Raw genomic sequence first — 16,569 nt, forward strand, 5'->3', positions numbered from 1 at the left:
GACCTGCTGAGTTTTCTGAGCCATATCTGTTTTTGTTCCTGATTTCCAACATCTGCAGTTCTTTGGTTTTTAAAAAATTAATATTACGAAGAGTTCTAACTATAATGCCTCGAAAGTATAAATTCTAGGCAGTCTTGAAGGCAACTTATCTGAACAGACCAAAACAAAGACCAAAATTTTGGAGGTAAAGGTGCTCCCATCTCTAAGAGTATATGCGTTTTAGTGTAAAATGTGATATGTTTCTTCCCAGACCTTGAGACCAAAAAGAGCCCAAGCATGATTCCTCGTTTGTGTAGCTGGTTAATCTTTCTAACAGCAATTTCCCTCGGTAGGTTGGGGGAATGTGCAATGAGGCCTGGGTGTCCTCAAACACCAGTCACTGAAGGCAAGCATGCAGGTGCAGCTAGTGATAAAAAAGGCAAATGCTATGTTGGGCTTCACAGCGAGAGGATTGGCAATGTCTCGCAATTGTACAGGGCCTTGGTAATACCACACCTGGAATACTGTGTGCAGTTTTGGTCTCCTCATCTGAATAGACTGGGGCTACTTTCCCTGGAGCATCAGAGGCGAAGGGGTGACCTTATGGAGGTTTATAAAATCATGAGGGGTGTGGATAGGTTAAATAGATAAGGTCTTTTCCACGGGGTGGAGGGGTCCAAAACTAGACAGCATAGGTTTAAGGTGAGAGGGGAAAAATTTAAAAGGGATCTAAGGGGCAAGCTTTCACACAGAGGATGGTGTGTGTATGAAATGAGCTGCCAGAGGAAGTGGTGGAGGCTGGTACAATTACAACATTTAAAAGGCATCTGGATGGGTACATGAATAGGAAGGGTTTAGAGGGTTATGGGCCAAATGCTGGCAAATGGGACTGGATTTATTTCGGATATCTGGTCAGCATGGACGAGTTGGACCGAAGAGTCTGTTTCCGTGCCGTATATCTCTATGACTCTATGATGTTATATTAACTCTTAACTTACACTAGAATATCACCACCCAACCCTTCCAACCACTTTATTAATTTAAGAAGGACAATGGAATAGGAACACTTATCCTTAAGTTTTATTCTGTCATTCAGCATGACTTGACTGTCACCTGATTCCATACTTTAACACCATCTCCCTGGATATCTTTTCTTAACTGAAACTGATCAGTCTCAGAATCTAAATGAACTGACTCAGCAACAATTGTCATTTGCAGAAAAGAGTTTCAAACTAATGCTGCATTTGAATCTGTCAGGCCATCTCTGAAGGAGTTCCTCATGATAGTATCCTAAGCCTAACTGTCTTCAAGTGCTTAATAAATATCCTTCCTTCGATCATTTGGTCAGATGGGGAAATGTTTGCTCAAGATTGAACAATGTTCAGTACCATCTGCAATCCTTCAGATTCTATAGCAGTCTGTACCTGCACAGATCAAGACTTGGACAAAACTCAGTCTTGGGAATGGCTACATAGTGAATAATATAATAAAATGGCTATCTCAAATAAAAAAACCTACCATCTCCTCTTTCTATTCAACAGCACTACCAACAGCCAATCCCCCAATATCAGCAGCATGGACTTTACCATTGACCAGAAATGTAATTTGACTAGTTATATAAATACTGCAAGGACTGGCAGTAACTCACATCCTGACTCCTCAAAGCCATGTTCACCATGAACAAGGCAAAAGTCAGAAGTGTGAAGAAATACTTGCCTGGATGGGTGCAACTCCAATAATGACCAAGAAGCCCAACATCATCCAAGACAGATCAGCCTGCTGGATCAACACAGCATCCATCACCTTTAAATTCCCCCATGATACACAGTAGTCTTATGGTTATGAGATGCACTGTAGCCAAACCTCCTTCAACAGTTCCTTTCACAACCACAACTATTACCACTTAGATGAACAAGACTGGTAGGCAATTGGGAACATCACCACATGCAAATCCCCTCCAAGTCACAGATCATTTTGACTTTGAACTATAATTGTTGTTCCCTCACTGTTGCTGGGTCAAAATCGTGGAACTTCCTCCCTAAAAGTAATGTGGGTTTACTTATATCTCATGAGCTGTAAATGGTCAAGGTGGTAGCTCACCACCACCTATACAAAGATAATAAGAGTTGGACAACAAATGCTTGCCTTGCCAATGACATCCACACCACAGAAAAATTAACAAAAGTCATATATATAAACAAACACAAGAAATTATTTACTTAGATTGAATTAGATGCATTGAAGGATCTCGAAATCATTTATAGTGGTGAAATGAGAATAGATAGGATTAGGAAAATTATAAGTATCACACTTATAACTGGTAGATGGGCAGAGGTGCATTAGAAATAGTCATCCACGTGGACACTTTCAATCCAAAAGACTTACTGTGGACAACGTCAGTGCTGTATCGTACTAGTGAAACAGTTTCTCATTCGGTGAAGATCATTCCCCTTGAGCAGTCTTAGTGTCACAGACTGGTTGACAGGTATAACTCAGAAATGCTGCCCCACTGTGGGGAAACAAATGTGCCACCTGCTTTTGCATTTAATCATATAGGCCCAGCTATCTTCAGCTACTTCATCAATGAACTTCCACTCATCATAAGGAGCTCAAGAAGCTGGACACCATCCAGGACAGAGCACAGTGCAGATAGAGACCATTCAGCCCATCATGTCTGCACTGACCCTCCAAAGAGCAGCCCACCCAGAATCCTCACCACTCCCCCCCTCAATTCACCTAGCCTACATATCCCTGAACACTATGGGGAAATTTAATATGGCCAATCCACCTAACCTGCATGTCTTTGGACTGTGGGAGGAAACCAGAGCACTCGGCGGAAACCCACATGGACAGTCACCCAAGGTTGGAATCAAACCCAGGTCCCTGGCATTGTGAGGTATCGACGCTAACCACTGTGCAACTGTGCCACCACAAGGAGCCTGCTTGATGGCTTCACATCCATAAGCATTCACCATCTCCAACCCTGACGGACAACAGCAGAAGTGTGTATCATCCACAAGATGCACTGCACCAATTCACCAAGACTCCTTAGACAGCACCATCCTAACCCACAGCCACTTCTATCTAGAAGGACAACGGCAGCAACTACATAGGAACACCAACACTTGCAAATTCGCCTCCAAGCCACACACCATCCTGACTTGGAAATATATCAACGTTCCCACAGTGTTGTTGGGTCAAAATCCTGGAACTCCCTCCCCAACTGTAGGTGTATCTACCGCAAATAGACTACAGCAGTTCAAAAAGGCAGCACACTGCACCTTCGGGACAGGCAATTAATGCTGGTCCAGCTGCCTATGCTCATATCCCCTGAATGAAAAAATTTCAAAAAAGTCCGGGAGGTCAAAAGTTGAAATCTCTAATTTCAACAGAGTTTGATAATCTCAGCTGGGAAACAAGTTGGGATTGCTATTACTGGAACTGCAACATGTTTGTGGGCAGAAATGTGATATTGTCTCAGTTGAGTTACCTGCCAACTATTACTGTTTAGGTTCACACGTGAAAAATGGTCACTTGACCAAAGTAGCAGATACAGCCAGGGCTGTGGCAATTGCTGGAAAAGCTCAGCAGGTCTGGCAGCATATGTGAAGAGAAATCAGAGTCAATGTTTCAGGTCCAGTGACCTTTGCTCAGAACTGCCAATTCTGAGCAATTTCAGTTTTTGTTTCTAAAAGTTTTTTTTTCCCTGTTCTTACAAACCAACGGTTAACATTCTAAATTTACTATCATTAAACAGGGATCAGTTTAATGATTACTGAAATATCTACTGAGTCAACGTTGCAGTCTATACATAATAATTACTACTAGCCATATAAATCAATGATTTATCAATAGTCCAATGATTAAAGAACCTTTTGAAATTATTTCCATTGTCTATGAACATTGCTTCACTAAAGAACAACTTTCCTTCTGTCCTTGTATTCATTCAAAATAATTATAGGCCATGTCTGAAAAATTAAACTGAAAACTGTTTGTTCTAATTTATCAATAACTCCGCAACTTTTTCATTTTACTTCATATTTTACTCATCCTGTGATAAAGATACTGAGATTTTCCATTTCTTAGTAAAAAGATGACTTTTTTGATCAGAGGTATTTTTACAAAGAGACATTAAAGATCAATAAGTTCCACTTTTTGTGTAAAATATTTATGTAAAGATTAATACTTGAAAGACAATATAGCACAAACAACACAACAATTTAAACCTTAATTGGGTTAAATAATGTTTAGAGAAAAGAAAAACAATGAACACCAAGAAATAAGAATAGAGGCCAAATGACAACTGAAAAGGAACAGTTCACACAGAATTTTTCATCGAAACCACTGTCTCACATCATCATGCACCTAATCCCACAGATTTTAACTTTATTGTACTACAATTCACTCCCAATTTGCTCCCAAAACAACAAATAAAATGTTGTAGCATTCCCAAGATACAGAAAGAGATAAATAAGCACTGTATAGAGCAGCAGAAAAGAATAAAAGGAGAAAACTAGTTTGAAAGATCAATCAGCATCTCTACATCAGATAGTTATCCAGAAATCCCAATGGATTGTCAGGTAAGGAAGGGAATCAGATTCCTATCTGTTAATAGTAATCATCACGATTAATCACCTTGGTGAGAATCACCTTTCTAAAACTTAATGCCATTATAGACAAAGTCTCAAAATCCTAGTGCAAAAGCAGTTTCCAAGTTCACCTTATCAGCTTTACTGCATAGACAGCACATCCCATGCTGTACTGCACTGACAGGAATTTTTAAGCAAAGTGGGGTTAAAAGCTGACAATGTAAGTTCAAGTTATAGTTGACACGGTTCATTCAGGTACCAATTTCAGTCCAGCATTTGACTTGTTGGATTTGTAATTTTATACTGACTTCATGTACAAATTCATACTTCTGTTACAAGGAGAACAACACGCTGCTGCCCCCTGTTGTTCAACAAGATTAGCTAACTCACACAAAGAAGAATCCACTGTCCTGAAGCACAATGCAATCTCAAATTTTTCACAACTTAGCAGCAGCACACGACCAAATATCTTGTATATAACTCATATTCAATAAATGACAGAATGCAATTGCACATAGTGCAAACTTTTCCTCATTGTTCTTTTTGAAAAAAACATGAGAATTACTTATGCACTGCACTGATTTAAAAATATGACTATCATTCGCACCTGTATGTAGTGTATGGCACATAAACATCTCTTGATGGGAATTCCAGGATATCCTTCGTTGGTCTGACTCTCGTATCTGGATATGGTTTCACTTGCAGTAATTCAGGGGTCAGGCAATAATGGGGATTTTCTGGAGCCGGTGAGATATCGATTTTCAGCTGAGCTATATACAGATGGCAACAAAAAAAATGAAATATTAACAAAATTGAAAGACACTCTAAGGAAAAATGAACTGAGGTAAGATTTTAATTCATTTGCTCTTGAAGCTTCAGATTTGTTTTTAAAATCGTCATAGAAACAGGAGTCGGTCATTCAGCCCATCGAACCTGCGCCCCCAACAATTAAATCATGACTGATCGTCTACCTCAATGCCACTTTCCCACACAAGCGTCTTGATGTCATTATCTCCAGGAATCTATTGTTTTGTTTGTCCTGTATAAGCTCGATGTTTGAGCTTCCACAGCCCTCTGGGGTAGACAATTCCAAAAATTCACTATCCTCTGAGCCAAGAAATTCCTCCTCATCTCAGCCTTAAATAACCCACTCCTTATTGTGAGATTATGTCCTCTAGTTCTGCACTCAAAAACCCAGGGAATACCTCAGCTACATCCACCTAACATGTCCTGTAAGATTTTTGTAAATATCAATAAGAACACTACTCATTCTCCAAAACTCTGAAGAACACCGGCCCAGTTTCCCAGTAAAACGCTCCCGCAATCACAAGGTTAGTCTAGTGAAGCTTGATGGCACTCCCTCTATGGCAAGTATATCCTTCTTGTCCAATCTGTCCAACACACCAAGGAAGATTAAAGCTAAAAGCTGTAAATCTAAATAAAAATCAGAAAATTGTGGAATTGATTAATTTTAAGACAGCTTTCAAAAAGGTGCCAGCTTTCATCAGAATTAAACAGAGAGCTGCAGAGGAGAACACTGAATGTCACAGGGCAGAGTGAAGAGAAGAAGAACAGGGAGGTTATGATGAATTTATAGACGATACTAGTTAGACTTCCGTTGAAGTATAATGCACAACTCTAGGTGCCGCACAATAGGAACGATGTGAATGTATTGGAGACAGTGCAGAAGAATGGCACCAGCGATCATACACTTTAGTTTTGAGGAAAGATTGTGAAGTTGGGGCTGTTTGGAGAGGAGAAGACGAAGAGGAGAATTGAAATAAGATTTCAAAATCATGAGGGGTCTGGACAGAATGGATAAGAAGAAATTGTTCCCACTTGAAAAAAGATTAAGACCCAGAGGCACAGTTGTAAAGTATTCTGAAAAGAAGCAAATGCTTGGGAGAAAATGCTTTTTCACACAGTGCACAGTTAGAAGATGGAATTCCCTGCGTGGAAGTAAGATGCAGGCAGGTTAAATTGAGATCTTCAAGAAGGCATTGGATGATAATTTAAGTATAAACAATGTGCAAGGTAATGGGAAAAAGGCAGGAGATTGGCACAAAGTTGAAATACAAACATGATGGGCTGAATGGCCTCGATCTGCACTGTAGCAATTCTGTGATTCTGGTAAGAGAAGAATAGGTTAAAGGCACAGGAGCAAGCTGACATATTGGTCTTGTTTGGGCAGCCATGTTAGTGAGCATTAGCTATGAGGTAGAAATGAGAAGAGTAAGGTTTGGCAGGGGGAGTGGAAAGAAGATTCATTACAGTGGATGGGGAGGTGAATGCTCTCAGAAAGTTAGATCTTTAACAATTTTCATTTAACATCATCATCACTTATGATGAATGGATCCAACTAAAGTAGTAGAGCTTTCCTTTCAGGCGTAGACAGATCCTAGCTGTACAGTTCCTATATTTTATTTGTTTTTATTTCAGTTACTAAATATTTCCTAAGAATTAAAACAGACTAGCACCGTGCACATTAGCCTCTCCCTGAACCACTCATTGTCCAGCTAGTGAGAGGTATATGACCAAGGAAATCGACTCATTGCTGCTTCAATCAGTATCAGCTTCAGCTCTTTTAGCAAACTACTTCACGCTTTTAAAGTGAGGGTTCATCCATTCATTAAATTAGCCACATTGCTGTTGACAGACAAAATGTTTTACTATGTGTTAGTAAGTCTCACACCTCAATCAGAAACAGTTTGCCAATGTCATTTAGCCTTTAACATTTGACTCGGTTTTCACACAGTCTCTCTTTCCTCATCCAACTTTCTCACAGGTCCTAAAATATAGAATCCTGTCTTGCTCTTTCAGTACTTCACCCAAATGGTCAATAAAATGAGCATAGGATCTGGGAGATCAATGAACTGTTATCACGACCAAGTAGCCAGGGTTACTTTACTTCAACCCACCAAGACAAATGAAGACAATCATAGTGCTGCTACTACATTGTTGGCTCAAAATAACTATTTCGGCATAAAGGATAAAACCTGAAACTTTCCAGGTCTGTACTGATCACCCCATACCTGGTGATTCCTTGCATACATTCAAGCCACTGAAGGAAATTTCAGACAAGAAAGCTAGCAATTTTCAAAAAATTACTTGCCTGTGATTGGGCGTAGTCTCCGCAGAACAGATGAAGGTCTTCTCATATCAGCAAGGAATTTATACAAATCTTCATCACTCAGTCGATCTCCTTCCTAGATATTGCCATGAGGTGGAAGAAGGTGGGTAAAGGGACAAAAAAGGAGAACGAAAGGGCTGCAAGTTCTATTTATATACATATATTCTGCACTGATGTAACAGCCTGCTGGAGATCTCATTATATTTAATACACAGTGGTTTCAAATTATTTCAGGTTACCTGTTTGAAGAAATTTGTGACAGTCAGTGTGGCCGGTCTGAAGCTCGAAAGATTACACGATTCATCTCCGCTGGTAGTGCGTTCAAGAGACCGCCTTCCAACAAGACCAGAATTCCTTCTTTCCGACCAGGAACCCTTCCGCTCTATCAGAAAATAGTGTCACACCAGTTAAAGAAAAAGTCAGTGACACAAGAAAAGGTCATACACCCACACACTAGAACAATGATAAAATAAAAGCTTGCAACAGCTGATTTTCTCATCTCAGTGCTGGGATAGAAACTTTTACTAAATAACCCAGTCAAGCAACCATTCCTGATGAGTAAAGAGAATGATAATTGCCAGCAGATTATTTGACCATGGAAATATCATAGCTAAACCTAACCTTCTTGTCACTCAACGCCAACATAAGCATTTCTCCCAGCAGCAAGGCCAACTGCACTGCGAGAGAAGACAATTTTGCTTCAGGTGTCAGCGCCCTTATTCCTCGCTCTGAAGATTGCAAGTCTCACACCAAGATTTCAGAACGTAATCTGGTTTGATGTTTCAGTGCAATAATGAAAAAGCTCCGGCCAAGTTGTTTGTCCTGATGTGTTAAACTGAGATCCTTTTTGCCTCATCATGCAATTATATAAATGTTAAAACCCCAGAGCATTAAGTGAAGCCAAAAGTGCTTCTGATAATCTAGCAACATTCCTCCTTTAACGCATATGACTAAAAGTGAATTGATCTCACAGTCTGCTGCATAATGCTGTTGTTGCAGAATAGCTACTGCATTTGTCTCTGACACAATAATCACCGTATTTACAAAGATTGCATGAACAGCTTTACAAGAGATTTCAAAAATCTGAAATATATAAATGCAAGTTTTATTATTATTTTATCCACGGCTGAGGCTGTATAATGCTCTGGTCAGACTGCATTTGAATCATAGAATCCCTACAGTGTGGAAACTGGCCCTTCGGCCTAACAAGTCCACACCGACCCTCAGAGCATCCCACCCAGACCCATCCCCCTATAACCCACCTAATCTACACATCCCTGAACTCTACGGGCAATTTAGCATGGCCAATCCACCTAGCCTGCACATGTTTGGAATGTGGGAGGAAACCGGAGCACTCGGCGGAAACCCATGCAGACACGGGGAGAATGTGCAAACTCTACACAGACAGTCACCTGAGGGTGGAGTTGAACCCAGGTCCCTAGTGCTGTAAAGCAGCAGTGCTAACGACTGAGCCACCCTGCTGCCCCTTTGCCATATTTGTGCTACATATCTAAGGAAAGATGTATTGGCATTGCAGGAGGGCCAGAGGAGGTTTACAAGAATGATCTCAGCATGAAGGGCTTGTCATATGAGGAGTGGTTGAAGACTCTAGATCTGTACTCCATGGAGTTTAGAAAGATGAGGGGGGGGGATCTCATTGAAATTTACAGAACGCTGAGAAGCTGAGATAGAGTGGACGTAAGAAGATGTTTCCACAAGCAGGACAGACTAAGACCTGACAGCACAGACTCAGAATGAAAGGATGACCCTTTAGAACTGAACTGAGAAGGAATTTCTTCAGCCAGAGTGTGATGAATCTATGGAACTCATTGCCAAAAAGTGGCTGTGGAGGCTAAGTCATTGAGTGTCTTTAAGACAGATATAGATAGGTTTTTGATTAGTAAGAGAAAGCAGGACAATACGCTGAGAAGCATATCAGCAACAATCAAATGGCAGAGCAGACTCAATGGGCTGAATGGCTTAAATCTGCTCCTATATTTTATGGTCTTAAGGTTTACCCGCTGTGAAAATCCATCCTGAATACAAAGTCAGGACCCAATCTGACATAAATACGAGGCTCCCTGAAGGAAAAAGTTTCAACCTGCTTCAGTTTGCAGTCAGGTTCATAATGCTTCATGCATATAACACCATCTCAACTTTTCACAGAATTTCTCCTGATCTCCTACCGCTACTGTCAGAAGTCAGAAGAAAACAGAGAACTGTTTCACAATTTCCGTCAGATTTCTGCCAATATTCTGCCAAAATTACACTGCGAAACAGTGAACTGTTAATGTTGGTATGATGCTGAAATTATTTTTCACTGGTATTAAACTTTTAAGTGCAGCCTAAGAATTTCTATATTTAGGTATAGTACTTAACTCCTCAAAAAATTCTTTTTAACATTATCAACGACTCAAATCAAAACGGTGATGGTGAACTGGTCAAGGTCTAAGATTAAGAAGGACAACGCTACGGTAAATAATGAGAGACAGTTTCCCCTGATTAGAGAGGTCTGACCAGACCACACAATATGTTATCTTGTTAATGGGGTAATATATAGCAGATTAGGTCTGTATTTCGAATTTGTGCCACAAATCTTTCTCGAAGCAGTCCTTTGATTCTTTTCAAAGGGAATTACATTGTTGAAAAAATATAGCAGGGATGGGAGGGAAGTACAAGAATCCAATTAGATTAGGTGGCTCATGTAAGGTAAATATTTGCCTTGGTAGATGAAACAACCTGTTCCTGTGCTGGAACAATTAAGCATTAGGTAATTATATATATCAAAAACAAAATACGTTTCACTTGAAGGTCAAAGTAGCAAAGAATTGGTTACTACAGTACAAGTAACCAAACATTATTACCTAAAACACTTTTGTTTCACCTAACCTTGTTTTTATATTGGCAATATTTTAAACTGCATCCTGTAAACCCAATAACATCGTTGTTACTGCATCAATTTAATATCATATTCATATTGAAACAACACATAAAAGCCACCATTCCTGGTCGACGATCACATGAAAAATTCATATGAATTTCAGAAAGGGACTGGAACAGTTTGTGATTCTGTAACTTAGATTTATATAATCCATTATGACATCTTTCAGAAATAACTTAAACTAGGCAAAGCAAGGCAACCAACTGCATACAACGAGATTGTATAAAGAACAATAGTTCATTTCTTTCTTTGTTTGTGTTTAGGAGAAATGTTGTTTGGGATAACTGTGAGAATACCTTGTGTGTTCTTCCAGTCCAATCTGAGGAACAATTACATTCAAGTGCAGCAACAGAAGAAGATAGGACCCCAGTTTAATGGCTTACCTGAAGGGACCACTTCACAAAATCTGCCTGTCCAGCAACAAAGTTTGGCCTGCACTCTCTAATTTTGTTGCTGCAGCACATTATCTGAAAATACCATACCCAGTTTACTTCCTCTATTCACTTGAGTGTCTTCAGTGGGCCTAGAACATCACTTCAGTGATCAGCTTGTGGCCCAAAAACCTAGATTATCAAGTCTCTCATATTTAATCCCTCCAGCTTTAGAAATTATCCTTCTTTTCCTTCTCTGCACCACCAATAAACTTTACTTTCCAGAACCAAAATTGTATTCAGGACTCCAGAAGCAGTCTGCCCAGAGTCCAGTTTCATCATGACATCTGGAAATGCAGCTCAAATGATTTAGTAATTGCCATGCAGAGATATCTTTATAAAATAGATTAACAATGAAACTTCTTCTATTTAACATTAATTAAAAACTAACAAGTCAGTTAACTCCATAGAGTAAGATAGTCCAATGCAAATGCAGAGAATCCTGCTTTGACAGAGTACTGGCCAGTGTTGATCTCTGATGTTGCTATTTCACAATACTCTAAACCAGGTAGCAGTGCCCAATGGGTACTTGTCATGCAAAAGCAGCACTATGATACATCAAAACCGAATCAGTAACCTTATTAAAGCGTTGACATAGTGAGGTTGTTGACTTGCTCGCCGAGCTGGCTTGTTTTCATTCAGACGTTTCATCACCATGCCAGGTAACATCATCAGTGAGGCCTCCAATGAAGCGATGGTGTTCTACTCCACTTGGAATTTATACTGTCTGGCCTGTTATGATGAGTAGTGTCATTTCTGGCTTTGTTCTGTATGGGTTTGTATACGGGGTCAAATTCTACATGTTTGCTGATCGTATTACGGTTGAGAACCATGCCTCTAGGAATTCCCATGTGTGTCTATGTTTGGCTTGGGCTATTATAGTTACGTGGTCCTGACACTGTCTGTTGTTTAGTGCTGACATAGTGTTAGGCCACTGTCCTTCTGTTTCACAATAATGTAAACAGGCAAATTAGAAACAGGAGTAGGCTATTCAGCCCCACACGCCTGTTCAGCCATTCAATAAGATCATGGCAGATCTGATTGTGGCCGCAACTCCACATTCCCACCTAACCTTGATACCCTTTAACTCCCTTGTTAGTCAAGAATCTATCCACCTCTGCCATAAAAATACTCAGTGACCCTTCTTCCATCACTCTCTGGGGGAGAAAATTTCCAAAGAATCATGAGCCTCTGGGATGGAAAAAAATCTCCTGTCTTGAATGGGAGATCCCTTATTTTAAATTGTGACCCCTTAGTCTATGCTCCCTCTTACATGGAAGCATCCTTTCAGCATCCATCTTGTAAAGTTCCTTCAGGATCTTAAATGCTTCCATAAGATCCTCTCACATTCTTCTACCTGCAATGCAGACTGGGCCACCTTGCCCAACTTTTCCTTAGGAGAGAATCGCTCATCTGAGGAATCAAATGAGTGAACTTTTATTTAATAATTTAAATGAATGGAGGTAACAGTTAAATAAAAATTAAATAAAGCAACGTGGGCTGACGCAGAAGGTTATACACTCCCTCACATTTCTGGGATCTGGGTTCAAATCTAATCCAAACTAATGCAACTATGTACCATTTGAAATTCATTTGTCTCAATCCAGTTTCGAATTGACATGATCCCAAATGGCTAAATCTGACTTGGGGTCTCCAACATGAGTAAAATGAGAAACTGGTAAACAGATCCAGGTGCATTTCAAGAACATTTTTGAAGTTGGGGCTTAACAGGGAGCAAACCTTTGCAACAAAACTATATTATGCTAGAGCTGAGAGCGATTGGTACTGACCTTGTGTCCCTGAAATGACTACACTCACCATCTCAGAAATCTCTCAATTTAAAGAACAAGGGAAGACCACCAAATAATAAATATCTAAACACAGATGCATACATTGTTATTACAATTTATAACAAATACATTATTCTGGAAAAAGGTTCTACCTCCTGCTCCAATCTCAGAGTCTGTGCTGTCTCGCTCTAGGCTTCCTGCACTGTTAACAATGTTCATTAGATGGATGGCAGTCCAAGCAAAAGGCATGCGGTACTTCCCCAGTCTGAGACAAAACTGCTCTGCTTGGCTCTTTAGCTTCTCCAGCTTTTCTTTATTCTGTGATAAAAGTAGAAGATTAAAAGCAAATATTCTACAAAAGACGGTGAAACAAAACTGAAACGACAGTCCCCTTCTGTTCTTCAAAGATGCAACTCAATCGTGCAAATCAGCCATCCAACATGGTCTAATTCCATTTCGTCGACCAGACCAAACCAAAAACACATGCACTTGTTACAATTGGAAGAAACTTACTCTGTCTCAATTACAATTTACAATCAAAGTTAACCTCGTTTTGTAATCACCATTTGTTGAATATCAATTCCTAATATTTCCAAAATATTTTAGAAAGGTTCCTACTTTGGTTGTATCAGATTCCTTGAATATCATGTATGGTTCTGCACATTCACCAATATCTCCTTGTTGCAGAACTTTCTCCAGCTGAAAAAAAGCACAGGAAATAAACATCATTGTAACAGCCAGCACATGTTTTTCCAGTGCACCACTGAGTGTAAACGTTTCATATATTACAAGAGTCTACTGATCACAGATTCTATAGCAAAGCCAGCTTGGTACTCAATATCTTCACCAACAACTGCATTTTGTGTAGCAATTTAAATGTGGCATTTAATTCAAAGAGGCATGAAGAAAATGAGTGTCAAGCTAAAGGGATCATATTAGGAATACTGATCAAAAGCTGACTGTAGAGATGAGTTTGAACTAGGACGATGAGGCAGGAGAGGAAGCTGAAGCGATTATTGAAAACAATTTCATAGAGGAACATAGATGACTGAGAGCATATCCACCTAAAAGGGGTTGCACAACAGGGTGAAAGCAAAGGAACAATGAACAAAAGATTGTTAGGGCAGGAGATTACTCTAGATGGGACAATGCCCTTGAAGGATTTAAATGCAAACCTAGGAAATGTAAATTTGAAGCCTTGTACAATAAAAAGTGTAAGCCATAAAGTGTAATGGAAGTTGGATATGGTGCAGGTTAGAAAAACAACAGCACAGTTTTGGAGATGAGGTGTGTGCAGAGTGAAGAATTGGAAGTGAGACAAACAAGCAATGGAGTAATCACGTAGTGTGACAAAAGACAAGGATGTTGGCTTTCGCCACAGTTGGACTTTAAGAACAGAAGCTGGTAATATTACAGGTTAGAAGGCAGGCAGATTTAGGATAATACAGCATAAGGACATAGAAGCAAAGAAGTTCAACTTGGGACCACAGAGTGGCATAGCAAACACCCTTGGACAATGACGATGAGGGCCTGGGCAAAGAGTTGAAAGAAACACTGGACACTTTTATTAAGGCAAAAGAAATTTGTTTCTGCTCTCATTACTTTCTACTACCTTTAGCAAGAAAGTACAGGATACAAAATCCATCACTTCTCTTCCCATTATGTACCAAAAAGTATTAATCATGTTGACTTCTAAATAGACTCAAGGACAAGGTAGGTATCTGGTACAATAACTGAACACCAGTTAGTACTTCCAAGGAGGAACTGCAGATAATGCAAAATAATATTTATTCTTACCCTGATAACTAGAAAAACATCTTGACACGGATATGTGATTGAGAAGATTGCTGATCGAGCCAGTGTTGAAATTGCTGCAGGAGGAACATGAGGTCGCAGCATGCCTTTCATTTGCTCAGAATTCAAATCAAAGAAAAAATTTTCTGAAATCTGTTTATTTTAGAAACATTACAAATTAGAATATTATAGTTTTATATTTATGAATCTTGTAAGTAGTTATCTGCAAAATCAAAGGACAGATGCCGATCACAGCTCTATACTGCTCTCTACAGATGTACAAATGAAACTTCAGTTGATAAAATAGAGAAACTCATATGACATGGACAGAGTTTTACTAGTAAATAAAACAGCATTCATGCTTGGAAATGGAAAACATTCTACTTAAAAACAATGGAAGTATTCATTTGTGAATTTTTATAATCTTAAAAAAAAAGTGCCTCTGTCATATCAAACACCCCAGATCAGATGAAAAAGGTTAGGCATATTGTGAAGCTCCCAAGTTGCTCAGTCGTCACAGAAAAATTCCTATTGCAACAGTATAACCATTCTGAATTCCTAAAATAGCCACTATTTGGTCTGCTGAGTCTGATTCCCAATAAACGCTAAACAATGGGTAGTTCTGTGTTAGGGGCCCATGGCATCTAACATCAATATAACTTATGGAGAGAAAGAAAGAAAGAGAGTGAAGGGAATGAATACAGGAGGAGAGGGAGAATTTTCATTCCATCAAAAAGTGCAGTACATGGATAATATAGCAGATCTGACAGTATTGGAAAAGGAACAATAAGGTTCCTCGTTTCTAATGGAGCCCAAGCCAACTTCCTGTCCCCTGCCAACCCAATTCCGATAAAAGGCACAGCCATTTCGCCATGTTAACTATTTCCTTCATTTCAATTTCACCCATCAACAATCCCATAACTAGTTCTCATGATCGCTACAATCCAGAGTGTGTTTGACCTTGAGCAGCAAAACGCATCGCTTTTGAAAATTGCAGCATTATCCACGTCAGTTAATTATTTGCATTGCTTTTAGCTGTTAATTGATTTATTCTTCTGTGTAAATTTATTTCTGATAATAAATCCTTTCTATCACTTTAACCTAAACTCTGTGATCAATTACTGTGGTATTTTTCTGTTTATCAAAAGATTAGAAATGCAACACATACATTCTATCTAATTCTTTATATCAAACCAGCATTATAAGCACAGAAATATCTTGTAACTCTAAGGCATATTTGCCTCATACTATACATTTTGTGCTTCTGCCCATAGGTAATGCGAATTTGTCTATGGAAACTAGAAACTGCCTTTTCACATTAGCAGGAACAATTCAAAAATAGTTCAAATCCAAACATTAGTGGCAAAAATCAGCTGCATAATATTCAAATGGTGTACTATCTCCAGACATTGTTTCACAAAAAGTTTGATTACCATTAGATTGGTTACTGCAAATCACAGTTAAAATACAGAATGCAGTTTGCTCAGTGACAAAAACAAATTTCACCAAGACAGAACATGATAAGTGGCTAAAGTGAGAGCTCTGCTATAAGCTACATTATTCAAAGAATCTCATTTAAAGTGTGCTTGATGATTTAGTTCTGTTCTGTTCATGCGTGACTGAGCCAGAACAGGAAGATCCCACAACTGTATTTTTAAACGACCGATCTCAGCCGAGCAGTAACTGGATTCGCAATGTCCCTGAGACAGATGGAGAAAATACACAATGCTCTCTGCTCTCAATTCCTATCCAGTGAAAAATGGGCAAACTCTGAACTATCTATTAATCTCATTTTTAAAAAGTGCTGGAGAAATTCCCACAGGTATGGCAGTATGGCAGATAACAAGATGTCGAGCTGGATGAACACAGCAGGCCAAGCAGCATCAGAGGAGCAGGAAGGCTGACGTTTCGGGCC

The 16,569-nt window shown here is 39.4% G+C and overlaps 1 protein-coding gene across 9 annotated transcripts in view; it reads right to left on the bottom strand.

Annotated features, from left to right (window-relative positions):
* The window catches only part of dock7 (dedicator of cytokinesis 7), a 171,199-nt gene that overhangs the window by 110,638 nt on the left and 43,992 nt on the right, over positions 1 to 16,569 (bottom strand). For all 9 annotated transcript variants that reach the window (XM_048601895.1, XM_048601894.1, XM_048601893.1 and 6 more), the window contains 6 exons: positions 14,658 to 14,807; positions 13,479 to 13,559; positions 13,013 to 13,178; positions 7,938 to 8,080; positions 7,681 to 7,774; positions 5,176 to 5,338 (listed from right to left, as the gene is read on the bottom strand). In XM_048601895.1, coding sequence (XP_048457852.1) covers positions 5,176 to 5,338; positions 7,681 to 7,774; positions 7,938 to 8,080; positions 13,013 to 13,178; positions 13,479 to 13,559; positions 14,658 to 14,807 — 797 coding nt within the window. The remainder of the gene's footprint in view (positions 1 to 5,175; positions 5,339 to 7,680; positions 7,775 to 7,937; positions 8,081 to 13,012; positions 13,179 to 13,478; positions 13,560 to 14,657; positions 14,808 to 16,569) is intronic.

Source organism: Rhincodon typus, chromosome 10 (genome assembly GCF_021869965.1).
Source record: "Rhincodon typus isolate 14 chromosome 10, sRhiTyp1.1, whole genome shotgun sequence".
Lineage (NCBI taxonomy): Eukaryota > Metazoa > Chordata > Chondrichthyes > Orectolobiformes > Rhincodontidae > Rhincodon > Rhincodon typus.